The sequence below is a fragment of the Histomonas meleagridis genome (genome assembly GCF_020186115.1).
Source record: "Histomonas meleagridis strain 2922-C6/04-10x chromosome Unknown contig_27, whole genome shotgun sequence".
Lineage (NCBI taxonomy): Eukaryota > Parabasalia > Tritrichomonadida > Dientamoebidae > Histomonas > Histomonas meleagridis.
This window is the reverse complement of record NW_027150844.1, coordinates 826,168-838,924: the sequence shown is the minus strand read 5'-3', so window position 1 is coordinate 838,924 and position 12,757 is coordinate 826,168. Positions and strand designations below refer to the sequence as shown.

The 12,757-nt window shown below is 29.2% G+C and overlaps 2 protein-coding genes across 2 annotated transcripts; both read right to left on the bottom strand.

Moving 5' to 3' along the window:
* Positions 1 to 123: 123 nt before the first annotated feature.
* Positions 124 to 3,036, bottom strand: GO595_004726 (uncharacterized protein; the record flags this gene model as incomplete). The annotated part of the gene is made up of 2 exons (XM_067917890.1): positions 124 to 1,346; positions 2,136 to 3,036. The coding sequence occupies 2 exons, from the start codon at positions 3,034 to 3,036 to the stop codon at positions 124 to 126; spliced, it is 2,124 nt and encodes a 707-aa protein (XP_067775308.1).
* A 4,303-nt stretch (positions 3,037 to 7,339) lies between these two features.
* GO595_004725 (GPN-loop GTPase 3) lies at positions 7,340 to 8,194 on the bottom strand (the record flags this gene model as incomplete). The annotated part of the gene is made up of 1 exon (XM_067917888.1): positions 7,340 to 8,194. The coding sequence occupies one exon, from the start codon at positions 8,192 to 8,194 to the stop codon at positions 7,340 to 7,342; it is 855 nt and encodes a 284-aa protein (XP_067775307.1).
* Positions 8,195 to 12,757: the final 4,563 nt, after the last annotated feature.

Here is a 12,757-nt window from a genome sequence, read left to right as displayed (position 1 = left end):
AATTTCCACAAATTCAATGAAAATCAGTTTTTTCAAGTCACAAAATTTTAACTTCATTTCCAACAAATATGTGTAGTGAATCGGATATTTCATATTTTACTAATTCCTCAATTAAATAAACTATTACAAATAGTTTGAATAAAAACCATTTTGCCCATATTGTCCTCCCATATAACCACCCCCGAGGCCTCTATATCTAAACGAAAGTGTATAATTTGGAGTCACGTCCACAGATCCACTGTCTGGTTCTATTGCGTTAATTCTCTGTGCGAAGTCGTTACCATTTCTATCTTCGTTCGCTAAAAGACTGAAACATTCCATGAAGCAAAATGGCGATGGATGTACACACGTACTTCCTGATTGTGGGATTGCGAACATTGGCCCTTTAGTCGTCAGACAGCCAATCATTTGGTTAACATGATAAAGACACAAATGTACTTGTGTAAGTGATTGCGCAATGAAATATGATACGGTCCGTTGTAAGTAAATCGAAATTCCTTTCGGCGGCTCTGGTCGATTCATGACTATAGTTCCTTTGAATCGTTCTTGTGGTGTATATATGATCGAATCAGCAATGGTGGAGTTGGCTAAATTGAGCTTCCCAAATAATACTGAAAATTCATAGCGATAATCTTCGAGTTTTTGCTTGGGAATTTGATTCTCGGCAGAATGCATCGAGGCTAATGCTTCCGAAACTTTGTCTTGGAAATCTTGGATAAGGCTGGAGATGTGTTCTGTGTTTGTAAGTTTGGTTGTGATGTTTTCGATGTCGGAATTTGTTAATAATTCAATTTGATCAGGACTAAGATTATTACTTTCCTCATCCCAATGACGATGTATGTAATCTACAAGCTTGGATTGTTGCACTGCAATGCCTTGTGGATAGATATTGATGACTGAATTATCTATGTAGATGATAAAATCACTATCTTTTTGTTCAATCATGTCATTGAGTTGATCAGGATTGACTAGGTGAGAATCTCTTTGCAAGACGTCAATGGAATTTCTAAGTAATAATTCTTGTGTTGATTTTCCAAACTTTCTATCAGTTTCATTTGTCCAAACAATCTCTACGACAGCATTACGTAAGGCTACCATTTTTGATGCATCATCAGCGTGAAAGTTTCCAGGAGAATAATTGAAACGTGGAGATGTAGGCAAAGGCCTAGGATATTGAGTAAAATCTACAGGAGGTCCACGATATTCAGGTCTCCTAGGATCATCGGCAAGAGTATTTCCATGAAGGTATCTACAGCTCCATCCCCAATTACATTTACCGTATTTCCAAAAGTTACATTGTCTTAAATGTAAACGAGAAGTAGAAGTAGTTCTATCAGGTGCAGTCCCTGCATGTAATGGGTCAGGGGTCATTGGCAATTTCTTTGAATAATTCCAGCCAGCTCTTTTGGACATGTAATGATTATTCGATAGCCGTTATCGTTCTTGTTCGGTTTATTGTACATTTATTTGAAGTTATCGTCAAAGTTCAGAAAAGCTTCTAATTGAGAAAATAAATTTGGAATAATTCAATACAAAAATAAAATAAACTTTGCAAATACACTTTTCATAGATAATTTTCCCAAAAATTATCAACAACCAAAAATTATTTTATTTAAAAACATGAATAAAAACGCAAAAACATCACAAGCTTTTGTCTTAAGAAGGGTTCAGTTCTTCTAAAATAGTCTGTATCATACCTTGTAATTTGGTGAAGTTTTGATCTTCTTCAACATTTTCCATGTTTTGAATATTTTGTAATGTTTCAATGAATTCATCCGAGAAATATATATCAACAAATTGTTGATCTAATTCTTCAATGATTAAATTTGTTATTGAATGTTTCTCATACAATGAATGAAATGCTTCTAATATATCCACAAAACATTGGTCATAATTTGTTTGTAATATTTCCATTAATATTTCAAGTATATCATTTTGATATATAAAGTTTTGGATTTCGGTATAATTCGTAACATATTTAATTAATTCTGTGATAAATCGTACTGCTACAAGTCGTTCTTCATATTGTCCTTGTCTAAAAAAGCATAATATATCGTCAATAATTGGTGTAGATAACATAGGCTTAATATAATCAATGCCTAAATGCGCAATGTTTGCTAATATATTTAATGAACTAACTCGCGGATTGGGTTGACTAAACTCTTCTTCCATTGTAAATAAGGCATGAATAATAGAAATGATGTCTTTGTTATATAAATATATGGCATATTCTTGGAAATAAGAAATGCGTTCGACAATAGAAAAGGCTACAGAAAGTTCATTTGCTTCAAAACTTAAAATTTTGGGAATAAAAACATCAAAAAAACTGGCGTTACGAAGATCTTCTTCAACAATTGGTAATGCAGCATATAAAAAATTTAAGGAGTCAACTTGCTTCTTACTTTTTTGATCAAATGTAAGATGTAATAAAAGCTCTCGAACTTGTTCAATAGCTTCAGGAACTTCTTTATTAAGAAGTTTGGTGTAAAGTTCAAGTGCTTGTTTAAAATAATCAAGTTCTGACTGTTGAATGTTTTGAATGATGAAAGGAATTAAGCCGGAAGAAATTAGATATTGCATGATTCGTGGATCGAGATCCCAGAGGATTGAAATGTGCCAAAGCATATCATTTTCATTAAAAAATCTTGGCATTTGTGTGTAAAATTCACGGGCAAATAAAAATTCTCGGACTTCTGGAAATGTTTCAAATATGGTGCAAATACACGCAAGTGCAGGATATGCAACATCGCTGTCTTGTGATAAAGAAAAATTAAAAATTATGTCGACAATTTCAGGTGTTGGACAACGTGCTGTTATTTCATTACAAAACAAAAACGGAAAGCTGAGGAGGGCCGTTTTTATTTCTTCTGGATTTCCTGTCATTATGTTTTCGTAAATTCCTCTTGCATTTTCAGCACAAATTTGTTGATTAATTTTAGGTACTTGTGGCGGACCTTCAGATTCTTGAAATATTGCTTTTTTTCTTTCCTTTTTTGTAGATTTTAATGTGCTATTATTTTTAAATTGAAGTTGCATAATTTAAATGTCGAGAAATGTTATATGAAATGATCTTTCCCAGAAATTTTGGAGACGGTTATTGTATTCAAATTCATCACTTTTTTTGCCAAAAAAATGCAAGCTCATCGTTATTTTTAATCCAACATATAACAAACAAAACAAAGACATTTCTAATGATTCAAAAAATGTCAGATATACTCGAATTAATGTTAATCATTAATTAATTTTGTAAAAATCGAATTGATGATCACAGACAAGGTGTTTTTTGCTAAATAACGTTCCGACGATATTTCACTTTTTCAGTATACTTCTGAATTCGGGAGAAAAATTTGCTCTCAAATCAATTGATTACGACTTCATAATTCAAAAGTCCCGAGTAAACCATTCAATCACAGGACATAAATAGTCATTTCACATTATCTAAAATTACATTTATTTAATTATCAGCAAGTAATGAAGTGCCATCTTGTTCTTGATTGTTTTCTTCTGAGTCTATATCTCTATATTCTTCGACGCTTATTTCTTTCTGTGGTGCATGGAAGTATAATGATACCACAATCAAACAAAACATTGCAGTATTCATAATGATTTCATCGACAATTAAGAATTGGAATGTATTTCTTCTAACAGCAGCGAAATGTGCCAAACTATCTGATACGTAATATATTATAATACAAAATATGTAGATGACAAATCGAAATCTTTCGCCTTCATTTACGGATTTAATTGATAAAATGTTTTGATATGTTAATACTATAACATAAACAATGTCAGCAATTTGTTTCATTTTGTGTGCATGAAGTTCATATGTAAGTTGATTAACTTCAAATACACTAAAGAATTTGATGATATGGACAACAACTTCTGTTCCAATAATTAATATATATGAAAATTGTGTAATGAGTTCATCAATTGCTTTCGGGTTTCGTTGCATTCGAACAGATGTAATGAGTGTTATGAAACTAAGCTTAAATAAAATAATAGTAAGCAATCGAAATAGCTGCAAAAATAAGTCCCATATAAAATTGTTAACGGTGAACATCGAAAAAGTGCCAACAATGACAAATGAAATAAGTGTGGCAACAAAATTATTAAATTCAGTGGAAATCTCACTAGGATCGTATTTCTTGTTAGTAAGGAAAATGATAAGTGTTATGATGGTGGAAAAAAGTAAAAATATAAATTGAAGAGATAATTGATAATAATGAATAACTGGATTACCAACATCCCAACTAATAGAACAAAGTTGAAATGATGAGAGATCCCCAGTGATGGAAAGTGAACCATAATAATTCCCAGGATAAATGTGATGAGTAGAATAAACATCAACAAATTCAGAAAGTTGCGATGCTTGTCTAAAGTGAACTTTGGTGCCTTTGGATTGTCTTGTAATTTTTCGTAATTTTTCACCATTTTCTTTTGTGAAATTAAAATTGATGTCTAATGTCGCTTCTGTTGTTAAACTGTCAAGATCTTTATAAAGAGCAAATTGAAATGCAGCAAAGCTATATTCTGGAATAAGTTCTATAGGTGTATTATAGAAATCAAACCTGGTTTTATTTGTTATTGGAAATTCAACCCTATTTGAAGAAAATTTGCTTAAACCTAAAAACGAGGTAAATAGTACACAAAGTAATGTAACGCAAATTAAAAAAAGATAAAAAATTGCTGAACAATGACTTATCTTATCAATCTTCATGGGGGCTTGATTCGTACAATAATCATTAGACGAAGGTAGATCTACCATATCATCCAAATTATCATTAACTTGAGGGTTTTCCATTGTCAATTGTCACTTTTTTCACGTTTACTTGGAATTGAAACAGTTCAATTGGAATTTAAGAGATCTTATAGAATATTTTAAATATTATTTGAACCAACGTTTGGAAGACATTTTAAATACTTTATATTTTTATTCACCGCTAACTGAGAATAAAATGCTGGAATAAATTTTGTGAATCTGATTGTCTTTTTGAACAAAAATTATACTGAATCAGTCTTAAGCACAACTATGTATGATTCTTCTACCATATGATTTTCTTATTTAGTAAATAGTATATTTCATGAAAAGTTTTGATGTATCTCACGAAATATAAATAATAAATACATTCGCGAATGTACACGAAATATAAATAATAAATACATTTCAGTTTGATAAAATAGAAAATAGGGATTCATTTGAGGTTTTTTACATACAAAACAAAAAATAATAATCTCATTCCTCATTTTCCACAAAAACAGTATTCATGAAGTCCTCCGAAATTTGAGCAATTTCTTCATCTTCGTCATTGGTCATCGCTTCGACGGCATCATGAATTTCAACCGAATTTGTGATTAGCGCCGAAACTTCGGTATTTCTCATCACCAAATTTTTCATTTTATCCAAAGCGTATACAAATCCCTTTAAGTCAAAAGTATTCAACATTATTGCGATTTGATCCACGAATCCTTTTTGACTCATTTCAATGATTTGCATATTATCTGCAAATATCGAAAAGTTCAATAAGAAATATGCGCATTTTGTTCGCAATGAACAAATTTCAGTTTTCATCATGTCAATGAGATTAAATATGATATTACTTTCCCACAATAGATTATGAAAGTTGGGAATAAAGAGTTCAAGTGTTTTTATTATATGTGGTTTATATTTGTTTGATGATGTAGTTAACAAATGTTGACATATTGAAAAAAAATCTTTTGTAAGAAAATGTGGGTCGAAATTCCCGTCACAACAAAAATAATAAATCACGTCAAAAATATATGGAACAGTTCCGTCATGATAAAGTTGTAATGATTTGATGAGATTTTCGGGTATATTGAATTCAATTGAATTTTGGACGTTTTGATGGTTCTGAAATATAATTGTAAAGCTTTCAAAAATTTCTTCGCGAAAAAACTGTGAACAAAAATTTAGACCTTTAAGAAGTAAAGGAACAAAGCAAAGAAGCTCAGGGAGGTCTTCATCATGAAGCCACTGAATAAATTGTGTAAACACAGAAAATATATAATCAATATATTCAGTATCTTCATATGTAATTTGTTTGATCCCAGAATCAATAAAAGCAATAAACTCAGGTGTGAATAAGATGGAAAGAAAGGAGTGGTCTTTCAATTGCAAGAAAATATTATTTCCAATTGTTTCATCTTTGAGAAGATTATAGAAAATGTTAAGAACAAGCCTCCTTATTTCGTGTGGTTCGGTGGGGTTGAGAAGATCTAATAAATTTTTAATAAAATCGAAATTTTGAAAAGCGGAGTTTTCACTTTGATCTACTACTGATAGATAATTGGCTACTCTAAGTGCATTAAGTAATATATCTATTTGACTTTCAATAGAACAATATGGTAGGATATATGGAATTACGTCTGAATCAACCAATATTTGAACTGAAATATTTCTCTTCTTTACATCACTGAGTTCGTTATAAAAAAGTTCTAGACAAGTTATAAGGTCTTCACCTCTTTTTAATGAATTAATTGCATCTTGAACGGAAGTAATTATCTTTGCTGTAGGCTCAGAAATTTGGTCAACATCGTGTGACACTGTTGACGTTGATAAAAATTGGTATATTTGCCTTGAACTTTTTGGTGGTTTTTTGTATTTTGGGTTCATTATTTTTAAACGGCACTCTTTTAACGTTCCTAAAAAAATTGGCTGTTGTTTCAAAAACGAAATGATATTTTTGAATACCAATTGCATATTTACCTGTATTTTCTATATTTGCGCCATTCATAAGTAAAAATTTAAAACATTTGACTGAAGAAAAAAATGCTGCATAATCAATTAATGTAACATTTTTATGATTAATAAATGACATCTTTCATAAAGTGATGGTTCAATGCTTTGAGCAAAATTAAAATCATTTTGTGATGATATTTCTTGAAGTCTTTCTATTTCATCATTTCGCATTATTTTCGCAATTTCATGGATTATGGCCTTCTTTACCATATTTTTTGTGAAGTTCACAATCATTCTTTGAAAGCTCAATAAAAGTTCTTCAAAGGAATCATAGAATTCCTATAAAAATATTATGTTTCGAATGAGCAATCGTAGAATGTTCATAGAAAACTTTTTCCTTAAAATTTTCGATTTCTTTAATAGTTTTATGATGTGCAAAATATAATGATTCTGTTCAAACCAATTAAGGTTCTAACTTTTTTAATTTTTGTGTTATTTTCGCTAATTTATTCCATCACAACTATCAAAATTCCATAAATTTCTTCCTCATAATTTTTTTATATATAAAAATCGAATAAATATCTTTAACATTAAAAAACAATTTTTCTTGTTTAGCACAATAAAAAACATAACAAAACTTATTTAAAATGGGGGTGGACCTTCTCTAAGCTCTATCAAATCAGAGTAATCACCCTCTTCATCTGCTACCTCATGGAATTCCTCATCTCCATAATCAGCATTTTCATAATACTGAATTATCATATCTATTGACTGTATCAAATCGCTTAAACTATCTTCTTCCTTTAGATTCAACATCCGAAACTGTACAAGACGGAAAGTGTCAATTAATTCGCAAATTTTATTCGTAAGTTCCGCAATTGTGCTATTCGGCTTTATCCTATCCATTAGTGCGAATGTTTCCATCTCTGTAAAGTCGTCTATTTTCTTTAAGTCTTCTTCGGGAAGAAGATCACATTTTGAAATTACATTAATGTGCGGAAGTTCAAGCATCGTCATTGTCGAGAGCGCAACAAGTGATGTACTTAAAAACTTACCAGGATCAGAAAGAAATTGGGCATCAACTAAAAATACCATAATAAGTGAATAACCTTTATGTGTTAAATTTGATAATAATTCTGGAAGAACTGTAAGATGTGAATATAATTCAATTTGACCAGGCATATCAATAAGAAGATAGTCATACTCATGTTCGCCAATTACTTCATCAAACCATTTTGATTGCATGGCAACTGACTCAAGACAAAAAACAAGTGCACCATTTGGCCCTAGTTTTTGTTTCTGCATTATATCTTTGATATCAATGGCTTCACGTATGTCAATTTCTGGATCATATGGAAGACTATCTGCTGCTGGATCAAGATTAACGCAATGAACAATTCTTTTGATATCATCAAAATGTTTTTTGGCATTGGCAATGTAAGTAGACTTGCCAGATCCAGCTGGACCAATTATAACTTGCGCAAATCGTGTAGTCATGAAATGATTTTGGTCTGATTCCCTCTATCGTTATGTATTGAAAAAGTTTGCAAGTTATTCAATGTCGAATCTTGCTAAAAACCAAAAGAAAGAAAAGAAAACATATGATGATGAAATGCTTGATCTTTTCTTTGAAAAAGATATTTCTAAAAAGCAAAAAGATTCTAAGAATACAAAATTAAAAAATGAATCTTTAAAAATTAAAAAAAGGTTCGAAGATCTTTCTGCTAAAATTGATTCTGATCAAAAAATTATAAACAATCTATTGGAAGAAAATCGTAGATTAAAAGAACAGATTGCTTTCTATGAAAACAAAATTAAATCATTTCCAAAAATTCAAAAGCAATACGAAGAGTTGTCGGAACTAATGCAAGCATCGTTTGATTTTAAATACGATGAATAAGAATTAATTAATTCATAGTTTTATATTTATGTTCAAAACCACTTGGAATGCATTTTGGAAATGTATATTCATGGTGTTGTTTCCATTTTTCAAATTTTCGTAGTTGACTCAAACAATAAATTGTCAAATCAAAATATTAATATTGAATCAGACAAAATTAACTGGAATAATACAAAAATGTTCGTTCAAAGTGCAAACTATGTGCATCATATTGAGGTTATTTTATGTTTCATAATTGAAATTTTTTCAAGAAAATCAAAAATGATGATGTTTATCTTCTAATAAAAAATTAAATCAATCACATTTTATTTTCTTTCTTAAGATTTAAGTATTTTGCTTTAAAGTGATCGATTTGAAAACTTCTATTCTAAGTCAAATTTTAAGATGTTCCAAGTTACATAACCTGAGGTTGTAGTGTAATAACGAATTCATTCAAATATTGAGTTAATTGTTTTTTTCTTTTGAAAATATATTCAAACACCAAAAGATGGCTTCGTTGTATTGAAATATTTGGTGTGGCTATTTTGATATCACAATGATTATTTACATCTTCGCAACATATGCTGCAAGTCAAGAGTTTAGATTTTCAACAGCATTAGGTAAGAAGATTGCTTTTAGAACAGATAAATCAAAAAAAATCTTGTCATCAGAAAGTACATGGGCATATGTTTATTTTCCAGAATATCCAAATATTTCACAATTGAAAGCTAATAAGATATATATAGGAAAACATCAAATGGTATATAAAAACATATATAAACTTTTTTTAGCACCTTCACAAATTTCATATCTCAAAAGAATTAATGCATTGATTTATCCTCTTCAACCAAAAGACAAAATTAATAATTTAAATGAAATTATGAACTCCTCTCTTATATATGTTAACGGGATTTTTATGAAATCATATAAAACAGATATATTTAATGTTATTTCAAAGTCAAATAATTCAATGATTTTAGAAACAAATAATCCAGAAGAAGTTACATATTATCTTAGTCAACTTGATGAAGTGGAATCTATTAGTAAATATGAGAAACCCAAAACATATAATAATATCGCTTCAGGATATACACAGCAAAATGATATTGATCTTAAAAATGATTCTTTTGGTAATCCATCAATTTCGAGATATTTAGAACTAAAAGGAATTACAGGTAAGAATCAATTAGTTGCATTTTATGATACATTATTGGATTATCATCATGCAATGTTTAATGATCCAAATACGACACTTATATTTAATGAACCAATGCCAAATCATAGAAAGATATATTTCTATATGAATGCTGTGACAGAGGAAGAATTATACAAAGGCATGACAAATGAGGAGCATGGAACACATGTTGCTGGAACAATAGCAGGTTGTGCTTCTAATCCAAATAGTAAAATAAGTTCATTCAATGGTGTTGCACCAGAATCCAAACTATTATATCTTGGAGGAATTACCGATTTTGAAAATAATATTGAGGATCCATATTATAATGCATTAATAACATCACTATTTAATACTCCTAATTTACATGTTTTTTCAAATTCCTGGGGTAAAGATGAAATATATTCAAGTTATGATAACAGATACTATGATAATTTAATATATAGTGATACAATTGGTGAAAAAATTTTGTTTGGTTTTGCTGCTGGTAATGAAGCAGAAAAAATTGATTCTTATTCAATTAGTTGTCCATCATCAGCAAAAAACATATTATCAATAGGAGCAGCAGACATACTTTTTTATTATCAATTACTTGTCACTGATGGCATCAAAGAAATTCCTATTTATACCAATTCCACTGGTTTGATCGAATCAAAAATACTTGATTTAAAAGAATTTCATCTTTCAGACATAAATGATTTCACACAAAAAGCTCAAACTTCAAAATATTTAATATTAGGAACTGAAGCAATTAATTTATTTTACAGTGAACATGAAAAATTCACGAATCTTTTAAAATTACAGGCAATTAACTACCAAATACAAATGATATTTTATGATTTCTCATTTGATACTTATCAAGAATTCGAAAATGATTTTATTAAAAAACAAAACAGTGAATTGTATGTTCATACATATCAAGATGATGCACTTAAAGAAATGATAGGTAAAAAACTAAATCTTATAAAAAATTTCCCACATTCTATGAAGCCACTTCACAATGTTTCAAAATCAAGTTACTCTTCATGTGGTCCATCATATCTTGGAATTATCAAGCCAGATATAATGGCACCAGGAACAGCCATAAAAAGTGCAAAGTCCAATTCAATACCTGTTCGAGATCATGGATCAGATGACTCAGATTATATGAACCATTTAATTTATATGGATGGAACATCTATGGCGGCTCCAAATACTGGAGGTGCAGCTGCTCTCATATCACAATATCTCTATGATGGATATTACTTGAATGAAACTGTTAATGTTAATTCATTGCTTTTGAAATCAATTTTAATTGCTTCAGCTTCAAGAGAAGATGGAAGTTCAACACCTGATTGCTATTCTGGTCATGGATTAATTGATTTATCAAAAGTATTACCTTTTAATGATACTGATTTTGGGTTAAGATTTACAAAATTTATTAAAATGAGAAAAGAAGAAATCCATCACGTTGGAAGTATTAAAATTAATAATAATAATGTTCCACTTAGAGTTGTCCTTTGTTCACATGATATTGCTGTTAACCCTGATTCTTTAATTCCTATTTTATATGATTTAGATTTAGTTGTTATATCTCCTTCTAAAAAAATATATATTGGAAATAATCGTACACAAGATACTGAACATTTAACATTGAACGAAAAAGTTATTGTACCAATATCAGAGTTAGAAAAAGGAGAATATGAAATTCATGTTATCTCAAATGTTGAAATTGAAGGAGAAGGATATGCTCCATATGTTGTTACAGCTGTAGGTCCATTTACCCAAAATGATATTAAATTAAATCCAATTTATATTGAAATGAAAAATACACTAGATTGTATACCTTTAACTAATGGAATTTGTAAAAATGGGAAAATGAAATGTAATAAAGGATATTCTGGACAACTTTGCAATATTCAATTCATGGAATTTCCAAATTATAAATCAAATTTCATAATAAGAATTCCTGCGAATACATTTACATATTTTAAAATTTCACCTCAAACTCAATATGATAAATTACTTATCTCTACAATTAGTTTAAAAGAAGTTAATACAAGATCAGTAATTTGGGAAATGGGATCACCAGATAATTATATTCCAATATTAGCAGAAAAAGGTACATTAATCAATTCAATAACTTCCAAAGAATATTTTAATGGATTTGTAGAAGTTGATTCTCAAAAGGAACATTATTTCATGATTTCAAATAATTTTAGAGATGACACTGAATTTATTACTTGTGCATTAAATGCGCCACATGATGGGCCATTATGTTTATGTAAAGATAATAAATGCTCGAAAAATAAATGTGAATTCCAAAATATATATTCTGATTTAAATTCATTATATGGATTAATGGATTATGTTAATAATAGAGTTTTTTATATAGATTGTTCTACTTACTTATCATTAATTCTTTTGTCATTAATCAATGTTAATTTAGAATTACTTAATAAAGAAAATCAAAAACAAATAGTTACATTAATAAATCATACTGATTTGGTACTTAATTTAACCGCAAAAGATTTAATTCTTCAATTCGGAAATGATGTCGAAAGTATACAACAATATGTTATTTTCAATTATTTAAAGATTACAAATATAAGCTTTATATCAAATAATCATTATTTATATGTTCAAAATCTTATTACCGATTTTGAATCATATTCTGAATCAATTATGCAAGCAACTGTGATTAATATGAGTGATACATCTGATCCAATTCCAATTATTAAAATATATAATAATTATCTTGAGCTTATCACTAAAACAAATGAAACACGAAAAGTTCAATTTCTTGATGGAATGAAATTTACATTCTTAACAAATCGTTCACCCAATGATAAAATGAGAATTATCAATGGAGAAAAAGAAACCATAAACATCACTAATAATATCTCAATCACAATAATTATATTCCAAAAATGTGAAATTGAAATTGATGAAGCACTTAAAAACATAGTTCGAATCATACATCAAAAGCAGAACATATTAACAAAAGGTGTAATAATTGCAATATCAA